General features: G+C 43.6%; 2 protein-coding genes across 5 annotated transcripts in view; both read right to left on the reverse strand.

Annotated features, from left to right (window-relative positions):
* LOC127607071 (proto-oncogene tyrosine-protein kinase Src-like) overlaps positions 1-5,540 on the reverse strand; it is a 34,910-nt gene extending 29,370 nt beyond the window's left edge. Inside the window, exon 1 of one of the 4 annotated variants that reach the window (XM_052075144.1) lies at positions 5,135-5,540. The gene's annotated coding sequence lies outside the window, so the exon portion shown is untranslated. The remainder of the gene's footprint in view (positions 1-5,134) is intronic. The other 3 variants (XM_052075143.1, XM_052075146.1, XM_052075145.1) reach the window with 3 other exon arrangements.
* A 1,825-nt stretch (positions 5,541-7,365) lies between these two features.
* Positions 7,366-9,572, reverse strand: manbal (mannosidase beta like). The gene is made up of 2 exons (XM_052075335.1): positions 9,401-9,572; positions 7,366-7,679 (listed from the first exon to the last, which is right to left on the reverse strand). The coding sequence occupies exons 1-2, from the start codon at positions 9,548-9,550 to the stop codon at positions 7,569-7,571; spliced, it is 261 nt and encodes an 86-aa protein (XP_051931295.1). The 5' UTR covers positions 9,551-9,572; the 3' UTR covers positions 7,366-7,568.
* Between the last annotated feature and the right edge of the window lie 9,812 nt (positions 9,573-19,384).

The raw sequence follows: 19,384 nt of genomic DNA on the forward strand, positions 1-19,384 counted from the left end.
TCATTTTTAACATCTTACCTGACTGTTTAAAATAGAAGTGACCTGACACATGCTGATGGGAAGAAAAAAAAAAACATCTCAAGTGTTTTACTTCTCTTATACTGTGCAATTTATTTGAGATGACCAAGACCACAAAACACCCACATAATACATTCACTGAAATTGCGACATTTTCTTCTGTCTGTCATAGTACCAAGACTGACCCACCGTGAAAGGTAGGATGATGCTGCAGGGCATTCAGACTGTCGGAAAATACAAAGAAGAAAGAGTAGCAGTAGAGGAAGACGGGCTAATCTTGTAATCCTGATCATTTTTACTGCGGTGAATCATTCGTGAGACAACACTAACAAAACCGGTTTCTCTTCTGTTTGTGTTAAACAACAGCTAACGGGCTACCTGTCAGTGGATCCGCCAAACTCCGTGTTGACCGCTTAGCACACACATAAGAATTTGCGACTGTTTAAGTTTAACATTGTCGGGCTGTTTTATGAGCAGATAGGGGAGAAAAAAATAACTCTTAACACACCCCTCATTTCAGGATAATTGGCTCGAATAGTCTTTTAGAACCATCTGATAATTGGGGCTTTGCTGACTTTTATCAAATGTGGTGGCGACATGCTCAAATTTGTCTTGATTACCTGTACACAGTTTTACAATGATGTGAATAAGTTAAGAGAGAGACAAAGAATGGGTTGTTTGGGGCGAAAATGAAACACTGCATTGCAACCCAGTGCTTTCCAATCTCATTTTGTCTGCCGACCTTAAGGACTTTTTAAAATTTTTTTATTTTTTTATAAAAGTTCTATCTCGCAGCACATCAAGAAGTGGAAGACAGGCAGCGGATGCTGGCATTTGCCTGATTAAAAAAAAACACTTCCCTTTCCGACCATCTGCGAGTGCGGGCTTTGGCTGTGAGTGTTGCCTGTGTGCAATGGTTACTAATTCTATGAAGGAGGTCAGAGGTTGAATGCGAGTTCACTGCGGAGGTGCCGCGCTCTTTGTCAATAAATGACAGCATGTGAACTGAGGTGTCAATATTTGACAAGACCAGTTCAGAAGTAAACAAGCATGGAAGGTTTCGTGGAAATTTACGGTGTTGTGTGGGTGGGCAGAATAGTTGATTAAGTGACTGTGAAGAATTCAGTCGCACCTTTATGTCATCTTGCTGGGTTGACTTCTTTACTCGATTCTGTGTTGGTGTTGTGTGTACAGAATAGTAATGCAGAAAAAAGCCATTCAGGCAGTGGAAAGGATGCTATGACAAAGGTTGTCGCACTTCTCATACCTCAGAAGGCGGAAAATTGGATCAACTTTGCCCCCATTCTGTGCGTATGCCATTTCGACGGAACAGTAACACTGGAGAAAAAAGGCGGACACCTGATGGCCTTTGCAGGCGGAGCGCCACCTATGACAAGTCTGTTGATACTACTTCTGAGGGCGGAAAAGTCGGCTTAACTTTGTCCCACATTCTGTGTGGTGCCCTTTACATAGAACGGCAACAAAGATGGCTATTAGAATCAGTTGCTCACCACTGATACTATCTCCGTGGGTGGAAATGTACCAGGTCGACTTTGCCCGAATTCCACATTTGTGCTGTTTCCACAGAACACTGACATGAAAAAAAAGGTGGAAATATTAAGGTCTTTACCGGCATCAGTTACAGCTTTGAAACGATTTAAGATTGCGGAAATGTGCTCGGTCAACTTAAATCCGTTGATTCTAGGGGTGTTCACACGGCAAGATTTGGTCCGGTGCTACGCCGGGGCTGCCCCAGTAGAGCGTTCACACGTGCAAATTAGCTCCGGCGTAGCCCCGGAAAAAGGCTTACACCGGACCAAATTTGATCCACCTCAGGGAGGTGGTTTAAAAATTTGCTCCGGCGCAAATGCTCGTTTGCGAAGCAGCACCGATGTAAAATTGAACGTATGAACGCAACTGGGTTGAATTTGCTCCAGAGCAAATGCTTGTGAAACGTACGTGCGGCGAAAATGCGTTGCTTTCGCGCTCTGTCGGACTTCCGTCATGCGTTTGTTTAATAAGACTTGGCAGGTAACATCTTTCCTTTTGTAGGAGACTGGACTATCTCGATGTTGTTAGTGTAGTTTGTTCCTTTGTTGTGTGTTCATACCCCCCATATAATTTATTTTGTGATTTCCTCTTGAATTTCTGATTGGCGCATTACGTGTTTGCTTTTCTGAGTGTCATTGAAGTCATCGTTGATTTACGTTTTCGGGGGCGGTCACTCTCGAGCAGAAGGCACGGAGACCGAGAAGGAGAAGAACGTGCCTGTCCAGTCGTCGCTTGAGTTGTGTATATACAGTACGTTTTAAAAAGAACCAACACAACAGCTCATTTGTTTTCTGTCGTTTTGCTCCGCTGCAGAAACTGCCGTGTGAACGCAAGTGGGGCTACACCGACGCTGTGCCGGTACTGGCACGCTCAGCGGCTTTGTACGTGTGAACGCTCCACACAATTTGCTGCGGTGCAAAATATATCGCAACAAACTACATCGGTGCAGCGCCGTAGCAAATGTGTGCCCTGTGAACACCCCTTTTGTGTCACTGGCATTCAGAGAGAATAATTACTTTTCCAGGCAGTATAAACGGGGCACCAACAATACTACCTCCAAAAGTTGAAAATTGCTGGGTTGACTTTTTCTTCTGAGTCAATGTCGTTGCCATTTGTACAGAAAAGCATGGGAAGAAAATGGAAGGGCTCTTCCAGGCAATGTTAAAAGGACCACTGGTAGATAGATGTCATCCTACATCAATAAAACCCCTGATTATGGAAATTTGCCTGGTTGACTTTATCTCTCCGAATCATTGTGAATGCCGTTTACACCGACGAGTGAGACGGAACATGTGCAAAAAAAAGGAAGGCTTACATAGGCAGTGAAAAGGACACAGCAAAATGTCATCCCACATACTACCCCTGAAGATAGAAAACTGCTCGGTCACCTTCACACCCCCATTCTGAACAGTGACACAGTAAAATCCTTATAGACAGTCTCAAGTGGGCGAGTGACTGCTCTCCCCCACAAATATAATGTATACTTCTATGATAATTCGACAGCCAAAAAAGGGGGAAAAAAAGCAACAAATAACCAGTCCTACGACTGTGGTCCTTGCAAGAGAAAAGGTTACCAAAAGGTAAAGAGTCCAATGTTGTGTGTCCCCTGCTTCACCATCACACCGCTCTGGTGATTCAGACATCTCATTCAGAGCCTAGCCTCGAATCGGCTTTCCTTTCATGCAAATGAGCTGGAACTCATCCAAATCTCAGCCAAAAAAAGTAAATGGATTTGAATCATCATTTGAATTTTTATTCCCATAGAATGATTCCGGCTGTGTGCGGAATCATTCACTCATTCTCTACTCCCTAATCCCCATACAGGGACTGATTATAGAGTTCACCAATGAGTACAGTAAAAATCCGTATGCCACATAGGGATGTTTATATGCAGTTGAGCAACTCATTTCAATGCATTCGTTTTTTAAGGGGGAAACGTGGATCGAATGTTTATCAACGTTTTTGAAGTATTGGGGAGGGGTGGTGGGAGGGAGGGCCCCCCCACCAATCCCCCCCCAAAAAACGAATGAATTGAAGTGCTGTAAATGTTTTTTAAATAAATAATATATCTCTAATATTGTACTTCATTAAAATACAGCAAAGACAATTAAATATAATGCAAAAAATAAAACCGTTTGTGCTTGATGATTAATTCACTGTGGTTGTGCTGCTCTTTGTGATGTGTGCACTTTGGCCAAGGAGAGGCAGTATAATACACACCTGAAAGAATACACGTCTATGACAATTTTTTTTTAATGTCTGCCCGTGTTGCGCCAACATTTCTGTTCAAACATCAGTTGCTTCAAGGTTCAACAGCACCGACTTACATATGAATGGCCTAACAATTGGCCGCATGTCGTTGAAGCCAGACGGCAGGCATCTTACCCTGCCACTGGTACTGGCAACTTCAGTTTTGTTTGGTTTGATCAGTGTGTGTTTTACACAATGATCCCTGTATGGAGTAATGAGAGCCTCTCACACTCTTAAAGAATGAACATCAATGTTTGCATCGACCGGAGCAAGGAAATGTTTGAACTGACTTCCTCTTAATCTAAGTGAACTTTACTATAGCAAAACTAGTTGGACTGTTATATTGAACAAGGAGTGGCTCAGCTTCAAACCTATTTTTTTTAATTGTTTACTATTCGTAAATTGCCACAAAGGTACCACTGTGTATCTTTGTGACAGCATTCATAGAACTTGTCTGACCTGTTTTTGTGCTACAGCTCATGAATTTGTTATAATGAAAATTAAACAACACCCTGGAAATTGAAAAAAAAAAACACGACACTATATCATTATGTTGCTTTTCAAATGACCATTGATTGTTCACTACTTTTCAAGATGCATTGTGGGATACATTGAAGAAACGACTGCATGTAGAGGATAACCTATGTGTACACAAAACATCATTTAGGGCAGAAGAACAAAATCAACTAGCCATAATAGTGTTCTATACGATAATGAAAAGGAAGTGATTCCAAACAGCCCAGTTGTTGGTGAAGGGGTGGGGTGCTAGCTGCCAGCCGGAGTAGCAGCTGTCAAAATCAGATACTAGAAGGGGGTTGGAATTGGAATTTAAAAATAATTATTAAAAAGACAATAAAATGTTACATACGGACACCGCATTCCAGAACATGTAAGATGGTCGAGGTTAAATTAACAGAACCACAAGCATTAGAAAAAAAGAGTGAAAATGCTGCCGAGGCTTGTTTATTCGACCAGATGAGTCGAAACAGGTGCTGCTCCATTTTGAATTTCAATGGATTGTTGTCTTTTTTTATTGTTTCCCCCAGAGTGTTTTTATTTTTCCCCCGCCGTGAAATGACCGTGGAAGCCCGTACAAGCGTGATATTTTGCCTGATACGCGTCGCTTTTATTGTGTCTCAGGCTCGGAGGGGGGTGTCGGAAACACGACAACAAACGTTTGTGGTCCGTCGGCTTGTTTGAATGGAACTGGCCGAAAGTATGGACGCGCTAACCACGTTTAAGGGAGAAAATACGCAGTGCCTCGCTTTTTTAAAATAAATAAATTCTATGCGCATAATAATACAAACAGACTCACCGTTTTTCTTGAGATGAAGCCCAACACAAATCAGAGACGTGTTAATAAATCCTCTCGCTCGTCCTCATTTGACGAATAAGTGCACGTTGCTGTGGAAACGCTGGTGAATCCCATTTAGCGAATTTCGATACAATCGGATGCAGGAGGAGGAAGAAAAAAGAAGAGGAAGCGGAGGTCATGGAGTGGGGTGCATCTTCTTTTCTCGCATTGGGTACAGTACACGCCGATTGTCAGTCAGTGGGCCGGCGGACAAAGCTGCCTCTTCTACTACGTACTACGGAGAGTAGCCCTAGCGGCGTGTCCGTGTGTCGACGCGATAGGAGGAGGCATGCTGATTCGAGTGTGGAGAAGACATCAACGGCTCTTCTAAAAATCCCTCCCAGTGGTCAGGGTTGATTTTTATTCCACAACACGCACAACACAATCTGCAAATCTATCTATCTATCTATCTATCTATCTATCTATCTATCTATCTATCTATCTATCTATCTATCTATCTATCTATCTATCTATCTATCTATCTATCTATCTATCTATCTATCTATCTGACCCCCTATCTACCTACACACCTAGTTACCTACCTACAGTGGCTATAAAACGTCTGTACCACCTGTTCAAATGCCCTATTTTTGTAATACCAAAAATTAGGCTGTCATTTTCCTTTTTAAATGATTCCCATCGATAATGTGACCTATATAATCTATACAGGTAAACTTAATTTAAAAAAATACATCGTTTTGAGAAGGCAAGTCAAAATAACTTCCATGTGGTTGTACAAGTGTGCACACCTCATTGTCAGTGGCCAGGCTGTCTTCAGAGCTGACCACTCGAGGTAAAACTCATGTTCAATGAGAGTCAGCACACACTTGCCACAATTTAAAGTGCCTGTGATGAATCACAAACGCAGTTAAGATGTTTTTGTATGCTTTCCCAGATTTTGATTTTTTATTTTTTTTGCTTTCTGGCAAAAGCCTGAAGGTTTTATGCTAATAGGGGCTGTTATTTGGAACTCTTCCTAATTCCCTTCACCTTGACTAAGTTGACTAAGGTATGGTGTTGTTTTGTAATTGGCTGTGTTGTGATTGTGCAACACATACCCTTTAATAATTGTGGCCTTATGGTCCAAGCTCTGTTTCATCAGACTTGAACATATTTTCCATGTATGCATTTGGGAGATTCCAAGTGTATTTTTGCTAAATGTAGGCAGAAATAATTTTTTCTTGTAGATAAGGCTTCCATCTTGCCAAACTACTCCATAGTCCAGATATATTGTCTGAAGAACAAGTAAGATTGTTGTCAAAACTACAAAAGAGACAGTACTTGATTCCTGAAGCTTCTTGAATCGATAAGGCAACATTTTTGCAGTCGCTGGCCACTTTATTTTTGTCAGGTTTGAATTAACATCCAGTTCTGAGTAATGTTGCTGTTGTGCAATATTTTCTCCACTTGACGACTGTCGTCAGTGTGTTGCAAGTTTATTTTATCTAATGCCTTGGAGATTCTTTTCGAGCTTTCTCATGACTTATAGAGCTAAATAATGAGATCCCTCAACACTGCAGAGTTGACTGGCGCCTTTGTGATGGCATTTAATCACCTTTAAGCATGCTTTTCCAAAAACAAATACCGGTTAATAGAAGTTAGAACCATTCTTTAAAAAAACAACAACAACATCATTTCATTCACAAATATGTACCGGTACTACAAAATGGCGTGGAGCATGCAAATGAAAGGAAAAAAAATCTGGTAATAATTATGTTTGTAGTGAGTGTCATTAAATATTGCTTTCCTACTGTAAAACAATCTACTCCCCTGTTGCAACTGTGCTTATCAGGAAGTCATGCCATCCAAAATGAGTCAAGAGCTGTGTCCCAATTCATTTGAGGGTTGATGACATCTTAACACTGCTGGACATTTTCAGTCAAAGGCTGCGAAAATTGCGCACTCGTTTTCCACATCCCAATTTTATAGATGGTACATCACAACCTTAAAATGGTTAACGTAACACTAAAATGTAGCCACCTAATTGTGACACAAAGTGAGGGCGGTAACATGTAAAAGGCTACATTGTGCTCAATCATGAGAAAAGTCTGTTTCTGAAAGTGTCACCTGCATTGGGAAAGATCTATTACAAAAAGTCAGGATATCACATCATTGAGCTGCTGTAAATTTCCCCAGTGTGGGACAAATAAAGGATATCTTATCTTAAAATAAGCTACATTATTTCAAAGAACTCTGATGGTCACTCTATGCATTTAATTGCAACGTTTATTTTAAAAAATGAATAGCAGTTATTGAAAAATGACAAAAACTGTGGTTGTAGACACAGACGAAACAGAATGTCAATACTGGTAACCGCAGTGTCTCATGCACTTGGAGTGACATTGAAGAGCAATAGGGATTAAAATATGAAACACACTTTCGTGGCAATGCAGAGCTATCGCTTCTTTTTGCTCTCCTTCTTGGATTTCGGTCTAATTTGAGGCGCTGCTCCTTTGGGTTTCTTCGTATGATCTGCTGCCTTGCCGTTGGTGGATTCAGTCTCCTCCTACACACGCAGAACAAATACAAAAAAAATAATAATAATTGTCCATATGACAGTGGTGCCTTGACTTAGGAGTTTAGTTGCGTGACCATGCTCGTAACTTAAAACACTGATATTGCAATTCATTTATCACCACTAAAATGAATGTAAATGCTTTTAATCTGTTCCACAACAAAAACGTTTGCATTGTTTTTTTTTAAAGCAAAAGAAAATGTAGTGTGTGTGTGTACACACACACACACATACATATATATATATTTTCATTCATTCATTCATTCATTCATCTTCCGAGCCACTTGATCCTCACTAGGGTCGCGGGGGGTGCTGGAGCCTATCCCAGCTGTCTTCGGGCAGTAGGCGGGGGACACCCTGAATCGGTTGCCAGCCAATCGCAGGGCACACAGAAACGAAGAAATTCGCACTCACACTCACACCTAGGGACAATTTAGAGTGTTCAATCAGCCTGCCACGCATGTTTTTGTAATGTGGGAGGAAACCGGAGCACCCGGAGAAAACCCACGCAGGCCCGGGGAGAACATGCAAACTCCACACAGGGAGGCCGGAGCTGGAATCGAACCCGGTACCTCTGCACTGTGAAGCCGACGTGCTAACCACTGGACTACCGGGCCGCCCCTATATATATATATATATATATATATATATATATATATATATATATATATATATATATATATATATATATATATATATATATATATATATACACACACACACATATATAGCTATAGCTCTTTACAGTATTGTGCTTTATAAAAACACAATTATAATCATTTCATAGACTATGAAGAACATCAACAGTTTGTGTATCATGATAAGGGCATTGTGCTGTTCTGCTGTACAAACATTGGCCACGAGGGGCAGTACAATACATACAGACGGTAGGATAACGGATGGATGGAGGTTTGATGATGAAACACAGATCATCTTCTCAACTACAAGTCATTTTTTGCATGCATTGGTCAGTTAGTTGAACACTCTAAATTGTCCCATGGTGTGATTGTGAGTTTGTATGGACGTGTGTCTGTATGGTCCCTGCTCGACAGCTGGGATAGGTTCCAGCATGCCGATGACCCTTGTGAGGATAAGCAGTTTGCATAAAGGATGAATGGTTAAAAAACATATGCCTTTGATTTTTGTTGTGTGCTCCGTCTTGAATGGAGTGATACCACTTTTCCGCAGGTGTCCTCCTGTAGTGCTTCATCTTATTAAATGGACTCTTACGCTGTTCCAGTATAACACCACAATATTTGTTAATAGCTGCTCAGTCGGAATCCATTGCTGCCTGATTATCCTGGGTTCTCAAGGTTTGTACATATGGGATTTTGGAGTTTTTCCTTGCCCTTTTTGGAAATTAAGATCAGGGGATGTCATTAAGGTTTGTCAACTATCTGTCAAGGCCCTCAGACTCTGATGATGAAGGGCTATATAAATAAATCTGACTTGACTTGGCATTTGTCTTTAAAATCTAAGTTGTTTTAAGGATTATAATTACCGTAACATTGATGCTGATTTCTCATTAGCCCATCTATCGAATTCTGCATTGTATGTTAGCATTAAAGTAGTGTGCATTCATCAGGCAAAGTTTGTGTTTTACTATATTCTACATGGAATTGTTTTATATTTACCTTAAAATATATTTATCTGTATTTGAAAGTGGTTAACTTGTATTTACACACACGTGTAGGAAAAAAGCATGTTCATACCTTTTCGTGCCCTTTCGAGGTGGGCACAATGATTGCCAGGATGCAGATGAGCTGAAAGATGGCACCAAGAAAGAGGCCATAGCGCAGGAGGCTCTCGAGAAAAGTTGGTTCAGGGACTTCTGGGGGAGACAGGTCCATTTCTGCAGACATTTTTGCTGCCTTTGGAAAAAATGCAGAGGCATTAGAATGAGACAAGTCATGTTTATTTTTTGTCATGTTTGATAAAAAATACATTTGTATGCTAAGACGTTGTCCTGTGGGGAGTAAATTACGACGCTACCAAGAGTAGCCTGAACGCAACAAAGAGGCAGCGGTACATTAAATGGCACGATGTAACGAGAAAGACTATTTATAATCCTGAACACAAGTTGTTCTGATTTGTGGAAAACGTGTATGATCGTGATAAGATAAAACATTTCCACTACATTCCTGACCTATTTGTCGAACAAAATAAGACCAAAATCGATTTACAATGTAATACTCTCATCAATTAAAGCTTACCAGAACTGTGAAATTGTTCTTTGTTCCAAATAGATTGAGGATGAAGACGCAGGAAAGGGAGAACTCGTAGAACACAAAGCAATTTTGAGAAAAGTTGGCCCACAGATGAAAATAAAACAAATCCTTTTTTCACAAGAAGTGACGTAACGTTCCCAGCGTATTTCCGGTTTGTCGTTAGCTGTCTGGTTGTCGCTTAGTTCTCAAATGTCGTCCTCTAACGGTGGGATGTAGAATTGTGTTTCACGGTCACTTCGCTTATGTTTGTCACGGATTGTTATTTCAATGTTTTTGTTTGTTGTATTTAAATGTTGATTTAGTATTTTATTTGGTTGGTATTTTACAGAAGAAGTGATCTTACATGCCTGGAATATACCTCTAATGTTTGAAAGGAAGCCCAAAAGAGTAAATTAAATAAATACAATATTTGAATCTGACCTCTCCATAATTAGATATTCTCTCTAGATACCTCTCCATCCGAGTTCTTTATGCTGGATGCTTGCAGCATAAAGATGGCCTCCAAGGGGACCTTCTGCAACGTTCCATGTATGCTCTAGTGATCACATTTAGACAATGCAGATGTAAAAAAATGTTTTTTAAACGAAATGAGGAAGGATAAAGGCAAAGTCTGTGCCAACAAATACAACACTCACCAATGGGACATTTTTCACCTTTGCCTTGGGGATGTATTTGATCATCATCTTAACAACCATATCGTGTCTTTGTAGAGCAGGGGTGCTCAAACCTTTTGGATCGAAGATCCACTTTTCGATCAACTAACCTCCCGGGATCTACCCTTACCGGGACGCGCGCGCGCACGCACACGCATACACACGCCCTGATGAGAAACAGCCTGAAACTGAGGCGTGCTAAGCACTTTTGCAGCCTGTTAACTATCGTAGCTCACACGTACCGTTTTAAAGTGCTTCCCTGGGCCCTCCTAGATTCCTATTCTAAATCTCCTATTTACTGGATTATAATCCGTTTTCCTGTGATCTGCATAAACCGGGGGTCGGCAACCTGCAGAGCGACACGCAGCTCTTTAGCGCCGCCCTACTGGCTCCCTGGACCTTTTTCAATAATGTTTGAAAATGGAAAAAGACGGGAGAGGGAAATATATTTTTGTTCTAATATGGTGTCTGTCGGAAGAAAAGCATGCCACAAACATTCTTAGCATGCACTCCAGTTACTTTGTCTGCCAAATTTACACTAGGTGGCCCTGCTTTCTCGGACACTTGAGTCAATCTGGTGATTTATGAAAGTACAGTACTGTATCTGATTTTGTGACCCATTGTTTCTTGTTGCTTTTCTTCGGTACAGCTTCAGCCAAAACTGTCATATCTTTGATCCTCTGCTTCATTTTGAATGCATCTGGTTTTGCGCTGTCTTTACATTCGGTCGCCTTCGCAGACTTTTCACTTCAGTTGGTTTGCCTTTCTGTTCCCTTTTGAGGGTTGTGCCAGATTGTGTGCTGCTGAATTTATCCAGATGATCCATCTCAATCTCAACCCGCTGCTTCTGGTGGCATCTTGTTTTTCGCCTCGGTCCCGATGGTCTTCTTTCGGGGCAGCGGGGGCCTTGTTTTGCACAGGTCATTACTTTGAGTTCTTTTGCCGACGCGGCCTTCACCGGCAGCTTTTTGGATCTGACTCTTTGGTTACTTGTTATCTTTTGTTTTGTGCCGGATTTGAGTTTGGTCCGTTCTTGTGACACTGTTTTAACAGGCAGTTCTGCAACTTTGGCCTTCTGCCTCCTTATGCATGTCTCCAATTGGATGCCAGATTTTTTTCTGGATTCCTTTAAATTGCACGGCTGTAACCGGTGACCTTTTGGCTTTGACTCTTGGCTTACTTGTGACAGTGATTTGTTTTAGGCCATTATTGTTTCAGGCCAGACCCTCTCCCAGTCCTTGTAGCCTTAATCTTGTGGCTTTGGACCCATGCTTCCTTATGTGCGATTCAGGCTTTGTGCAATATATAATTGTTATAATTATCCTTTCAGCCACACTAATCTTCAGTGATAACTTTGTATCTCTGAGTCTCTGCATCCTTTTGATTGTTTCTCTTTTCAACTCAAGTATAACTTTATTGTCAAATGTGCACATACAGCACAGATGAAATTTCCTCCCTCTAAAACAGACAACAGATAACAAGAGGAGTCGCTGCGGGTGCCCATGCCACCACTTTGTGCTAGCCTTTTGTTTGCTCCCTTTGGCAGTTAAAACTGCCTAGGTGTCTTTTACTTCCTGTTCACCAGGCATCGTATCAATCTTTCTGTTGAGCTCTTGAGCGGGTATAACCTCAATTGCCATCACTGTTAATTCACTGACCTTCAGGTTTATGTCACATGCATCATGTCATTTAGCGAAATTTTTGCCATTTATAAGTTTCTCTCAAACACATTTTCTTGGTTCTCTGCAACTGATACAAATACAGTAAAATAAACATGAATATTCAGCTTAATAATATTCAAACACTTTTTAGCCATTTATTTAAGTCTTTTGCCTCATATAATTTTCATCATTAAGTATAAGACATGCCCTGGCTGTGGAATCAGATCACCCCAGATGAGATAAAACCATTTCACTTTCAACACAGTTTTGAATGATTTGTAATTCACAGACAGATTTGTCACACTTGATTCAACTTCCGGCTAAATTAGTTTAGTTAAGCAGGTTTCTGCAGCATTTTAAAGCAGCTGCCCAATCTTCTTATAGATAGATAGCTATCTACATCTAAAAAATTTCTCGTCTCACCCCCCCTCGGGTGATGTCCGTCCCTCATTCAGCTCGGGTCCTCTACCAGAGGCCAGGAAGCTTGAGGGTTCTGCGCAGTATCCTTGCTGTTCCCAGCACTGCACATTTCTGGACTGAGATGTCCGATGTAGTTCCCGGGATCTGTTGCAACCACTCATCTAGTCTGGGGGTCACTGCCCCGAGTGCTCCGACCACCACAGGCACGACTGTCACCTTTAGCTTCCAGGCTCTCTCCAGCTCCTCTCTGAGCCCTTGGTAGTTCTCGAGTTTCTCATGTTCCTTCTTCCTGATGTTTCCATCACTTGGGACCGCTACATCCACTACAACGGCTTTCCTCTGCCCTTTATCTATGATCACGATATTCGGTTGGTTCGCCATTACCATCTTGTCAGTCTGGATCTGGAAGTCCCACAGGATCTTTGCTCTGTCATTCTCCACCACCTTCGGGGGTGTTTCCCATTTTGACCTTGGGGTTTCCAGTCCATACTCCGCACAGATGTTTCGGTAGACTATGCCAGCCACCTGGTTATTGCGTTCCATGTAGGCTTTCCCTGCCAGCATCTTACACCCTGCAGTTATGTGTTGGATCGTCTCAGGTGCTTCTTTGCACAACCTACACCTTGGGTCTTGTCTGGTGTTGTATATCTGGGCCTCAATGGCTCTGGTGCTCAGGGCCTGCTCCTGAGCAGCCAGGATGATTGCCTCTGTGTTGTCCTTCAGGCCAGCCCTCTCTAGCCACTGATAGGACTTCTTGAGATCAGCCACTTCAGTTATGGTCCGGTGGTACATCCCGTGTAGCGCCTCATCTTCTGTTCCCCGTTGTCTGGGACATTCTCTGAGTACGTCATCCGTTGGAGCCTTCTCTTTGATGTATTCATGGAGCTTGGATGTTTCATCCTGGACAGTGGCTCTCACACTCACTAGTTCCCGGCCTCCTTCCTTTCGGCTTCCGTACAGTCTCAGGGTGCTGGATTTGGGATGGAACCCTCCATGCATGGTTAGGAGCTTTCGGGTCTTAACGTCCGTGGTCTGAATCGCTTGCTTTGGCCACCTTATTATTCCTGCAGGGAATAATATCTGATCACTGGCAGGGCATAGCTGTTTATTGCCCGGGTCTTATTCTTGCCATTGAGCTGACTTCTTAGGACTTGCATCACTCGCTGGCGGTATTTCGCCGTAGCCGCTTTCCTTGTCGCCAGTTGGAGGTTGCCATTGGCTTGTGGTATACCAAGGTACCGTATTTTCACGACTATAAGGCGCCATTAAAAGTTTTAAATTTTCTCCAAAATGGACAGGACGCCTTATGGTGCAGAGCGTCCTTTATATGCGCTGAGTTCCAAAATCTGACTGACAGCCGACACGCTGTTTATATAGAGAAAAGGCGGAAGTGACTGTGGCCAGGCATGCGGGAAAGAAGTTGGCCAATCAGGGAAGGGTGGGCGTGTATATATACATATATGGAGAGGGAGAGAGAGAGAGAGAGGGAGAGAGAGGACAGGCAAGCTAGTCCGCCAATGGTGAAGGGTGGGCGTGTAAGTGGACGCCTCAAGCCAGTACCAACACTTGTATAGAGTGTGGCAATGTGCATTGAAGAAACCAAAACAACTCCGGTTTTGGTTTCTAAGAACCCCTGAAAATAAATTCGACAAAAAGACACGCCTACGAAGCTCAGTTCAAACTTAAAGCCACCGGTTATGCTTTTGGCATGCATGCCCATCTCACAGCAGCGGTGAAAAAAACAAGTCAAGCAAATGAACTCTGAGCTTGCCGTTATTCCCGGAGGGTTGACTAAAGAACTCCAACCGCTGGACATTGGCATGAACCGGGCGTTCAAAGTAAAGTTGCAAACGGCATGGGAACAATGGATGATCGGTGGCAAACACAACTTTACAAAGAGTGAGAGGCAGCACTTGGCGAGTTACGCCACAATACGCAACAACGAGAGGGAACGGGGCGTTTTTGATGGATTACGGTAATTGCACAATTGTTCAATTCTTTCTACACACACACGCGCTGCCACCATGTTTCGCTCTGTTCTTTACTTTCAAATGTGGGAAAGCTTCACACGAGAGAAATGTTGACTTTGCTGTTGCTACTCCTTCTTTCCGCTCGGCAATGCGTAGCAACTCACACTAGCATGTGATGCATTCAATGACAACTGAGATGTGCAGTCCTCTGCTTCTGATACAGAGGATGAGGACTTTGATGGATTTCTGGGTGATGATTGATCGATAAACGTGAGAACATTGTACGATGGCTAAATAAAATACACCCGAACTCAGTTCTGCTTTCGTTGCCTTTTTAAAAACGTGTTTTTAGCTTATCTGTATATCTTGGCATGCTACCGTATGCTTCAAGCTAACGTGTTAGAGTGCGCGCATGCATGCCGTATGTTTAAGCTGGCGTATGTTTTACCACTGTAAAACTGCGGCCATTAGTACGATGCGTCCTGTGTATGTGTAAAATACAGAAATGTCACCCATTAATGAGACTGCGGCCATTAGTACGATGCGTCGAATAGTCGTGAAAATACGGTACTTGTAGCTATCCTCAATGTCTGCTATTGTTCCTTCAGGGAGTGAGACCCCTTCAGTGCGGACTACCTTTCCTCTCTTAGTCACCATCCGACTACATGTCTCAAGCCCGAATGACATCCCGATGTTGCTGCTGTAGATCCTGGTTGTGTGGATCAGGGAGTTTATGTCCCTTTCGCATACAGCTTTATGTCATCCATGTAGAGGAGGTGACTGATCGTAGCTCCATTTCTGAGGCGGTATCCATAGCCTGTCTTGGTGATTACTTGGCTTAGGGGGTTCAGTCCTAGGCAGAACAGCAGTGGGGAGAGTGCATCACCTTGGTATATATATATATATATATACGTATATATAATAAGTGGCTTGCCATTGGCCTCAAGTGTGGTTTTCCACATACTCATGGAGTTCGTAACGAAGGCTCTTAGGGTCCTGTTCACTGTAATCAATCTAGGCTGTGCACAGGTTGTGACGTCGGGACCTGCAGTCTTGTGCGACTGTTCTGTCAACCAGGAGCTGATGTTTGGCTCCTCTGGTATCTCTACCAATGCCCTTCTGTGCTTCGCTCATGCATTGAACCATGTGTCCACTTATCTTAGCCGCAATGATGCCTGACATGAGCTTCCATGTTGTGGAGAGACAGGTGATTGGCCGATAGTTGGATGGGACTGCACCCTTTATGGGATCCTTCATGATCAGGATCGTTCGCCCTTCGGTTAGCCATCCTGGGTGAGTCCCATCCCTCAGCAGCTGGTTCATTTGTGCTGCTAGGCGCTCATGGAGTGCTGTGAGTTTCTTTAGCCAGCAGGTGTGGACCATGTCCGGGCCTGGTGCTGTCCAGCTCTTCATATCTGAGATTCTTTCCTGTATGTCTGCCACTGTTATGGTAACTGGGTTCTGTTCAGGGAGGTGTCTGTGCTCCTCTCTCAGGGTCACCAGCCATTGTGCACTGTTGTTATGTGCAATCTCCTTCTCCCATATCCCTTTCCAGTACCTTTCAGTTTCCAGTCTTGGTCCAGTCTTGGTCAAGTCAAGTCAAGTCTGACTTGGTGTGTGTGTGTGTGTGTGTGTGTGTGTGTGTGTGTGTGTGTGTGTGTGTATATATATATACAGACCCTAAGAGCCTTCGTTGCGAACTCGATGAGGATGTGGAAAACCACACTTGAAGCCAATGGCAAGCCACTTACCCAAGTGTCCATCAAATGTGGCATATACCAAGGTGATGCACTCTCCCCACTGCTGTTCATTTATATATATATATATATATATATATATATATATATATATATATATATATATATATATATATAAATGGTTACTTCGAAACCCACAGTCACGGTTGACCACGAAACAACTAGTAGCTCAGTGTTCCAACATCCACAAACGGCAACTGCTGTCACAACTTGAGATTGATGAGGTACAACACAGGTTCCATGGTGAAGGGCCCCAGGCTGCCAGATCAGAGGAGGAGGTCATACAAGAGATTGGGAGGCAAGCCCCATTGAATGCAGATGATGAGATTGGGTGGCCAGCCCCAATGAATGAAATGCTGAGCGAGGCAGCAACTGACCTGAAAGCTAAGATCATGGCGAGAATGAAAGCTGGGCAACCTAGAAACCGATTACAACGGATATGCGAAGTACCATCTGAAAGTCTCATAGAAAGTGTGAATGCAGCACTGAGGGCAATCCCTACCGTAACAATCACAGAAACCAATGAGCTGATATACGATAAGATAAGATAAGATATCCTTTATTTGTCCCACAATGGGGAAATTTACAGCCTCCAGCAGCAAGAATGTATGTAGAAAGGAGAAGAGAAAAAAAAACAACAACAAACATCTTTCAATTAAATACAATATGAACACAAATGTATAAATCGCAGTACTATTTACAATTTACCTTCACATCATTTAATTATTATTATTATTATGATTGTTATTTTTTATTCATCAGCCTGACAGCAGCACGGTAGGAACGAGCGTCGGTATCTCTCCTTCTTGCAGCGCGGATGTAACAGTCTCTGGCTGAAGGAGCTACCAAGTGCTGTCAGGGCGGGCTGGAGGGGGTGGGAGGGACTGGCCATCATAGCTTTTAGCTTAGTTAGCATCCTTCTGTTGCCCACCTCCTCCAGAGTGTCAAGGGAGCAACCAAGGACAGAACTGGCCTTCCTGACCAGTCGCTCCAGTCTCTTTCTGTCCCGGGCCGAGATGCTGCCTGACCAGCAGACAATGCTATAATAGATGGCCGAGGCCACCACCGAGTTATAGAACGTCTTAAGGAGTGACCCCTTCAGCTACGCTTCAGCATCAGTGATCCTGGAGACTCTGGGCTATAAGAGCAACCATGGAAGTCATGAGATACGTTACCCACCATGGAAAAGACGGTTGGAGGCTAAGATCAAGGCGGCCCGGAAAGATTTGAGTCAATTGACGTAGGCCCAGAGAGGTGTGATGAAAAGGCCGATACCCGAGAGGTACATCCAGATGACCATACCTGAAGCACTCGAAACTGCCAAACAAAGGCTCCAAGCCTTGTCCAGTCGCCTAAAGCGGTACACGAAAGAGAATGAGGCCAGACGAATAAACAGGCTGTTCGCAACACAACCTGCGAAAGTGTACGCTCAGTGGCAGGGTCCTAACAACAGAGCTGACCCACCAAGACTGGAAACTGAAAGGTACTGTTAAGGCATATGGGAGAAGGAGGTTGCACATAACAGCAGTGCACAATGGCTGGTGACCCTGAGAGAGGAGCACAGACACCTCCCTGAACAGAACCCAGTTACCATAACAGTGGCAGACATACAGGAAAGAGGCTCAGATATGAAGAACTGGACAGCACCAGGCCCGGACATGGTCCACACCTATTGGCTAAGGAAACTCACAGCACTCCATGAGCGCCTAGCAGTACAAATGAACCAGCTGCTGAGGGATGGGATACACCCAGAATGGCTAACCGAAGGGCGAACGATCCTGATCATGAAGGATCCCTTGAAGGGTGCAGTCCGTCCCATCCAACTATCGGCCAATAACCTGTATCTCCACAACATGGAAGCTCATGTCAGGCATCATTGCGGCTAAGATAAGTGGACACATGGATCAATACATGAACGAAGCGCAGAAGGGCATTGGTAGAGATACCAGAGGAGCCAAACATCAGCTCCTGGTTGACAGAACAGTCGCACAAGACTGCAGGTCCCGACGTACCAACCTGTGCACAGCTTGGATTGATTACAAGAAAGCCTATGACTCGATGCCACATACATGGATCACTGAATGCTTGGAGTTGTATAAGGTGAACAGGACCCTAAGAGCCTTCGTTGCGAACTCGATGAGGATGTGGAAAACCACACTTGAAGCCAATGGCAAGCCACTTACCCAAGTGTCCATCAAATGTGGCATATACCAAGGTGATGCACTCTCCCCACTGCTGTTCTGCATAGGACTGAACCCCCTAAGTCAAGTAATCACCAAGACAGGCTATGGATACCGCCTCAGAAATGGAGCTACAATCAGTCACCTCCTCTACATGGATGACATAAAGCTATATGCTAAGAGCGAAAGGGACATAGATTCCCTGATCCACACAACCAGGATCTACAGCAGCGACATCGGGATGTCATTCGGGCTTGAGAAATGTAGTCGGATGGTGACTAAGAGAGGAAAGGTAGTCCGCACTGAAGGGGTCTCACTCCCTGAAGGAACAATAGCAGACATTGAGGACAGCTACAAGTACCTTGGTATACCACAAGCCAATGGCAACCTCGAACTGGCAACAAGGAAAGCGGCTACGGCCAAATACCTCCAGCGAGTGAGGCAAGTCCTAAGAAGCCAGCTCAATGGCAAGAATAAGACCCGGGCAATAAACAGCTATGCCCTGCCAGTGATCAGATACCCTCCAGGAATAATAAGCTGGCCAAAGGAAGAGATTCAGACCACGGACGTTAAGACCCGAAAGCTCCTAACCATGCATGGAGGGTTCCATCCCAAATCCAGCACCCTGAGACTGTACGCAAGCCGAAAGGAAGGAGGCCGGGGACTAGTGAGTGTGAGAGCCACTGTCCAGGATGAAACATCCAAGCTCCATGAATACATCAAAGAGAAGGCTCCAACGGATGACGTACTCAGAGAATGTCTCAGACAATGGGGAACAGAAGATGAGGCGCTGGAAGAGGGACCATCATGGGAGGACAAGCCCCTAC

The sequence above is a fragment of the Hippocampus zosterae genome, chromosome 9 (assembly GCF_025434085.1).
Source record: "Hippocampus zosterae strain Florida chromosome 9, ASM2543408v3, whole genome shotgun sequence".
NCBI lineage: Eukaryota > Metazoa > Chordata > Actinopteri > Syngnathiformes > Syngnathidae > Hippocampus > Hippocampus zosterae.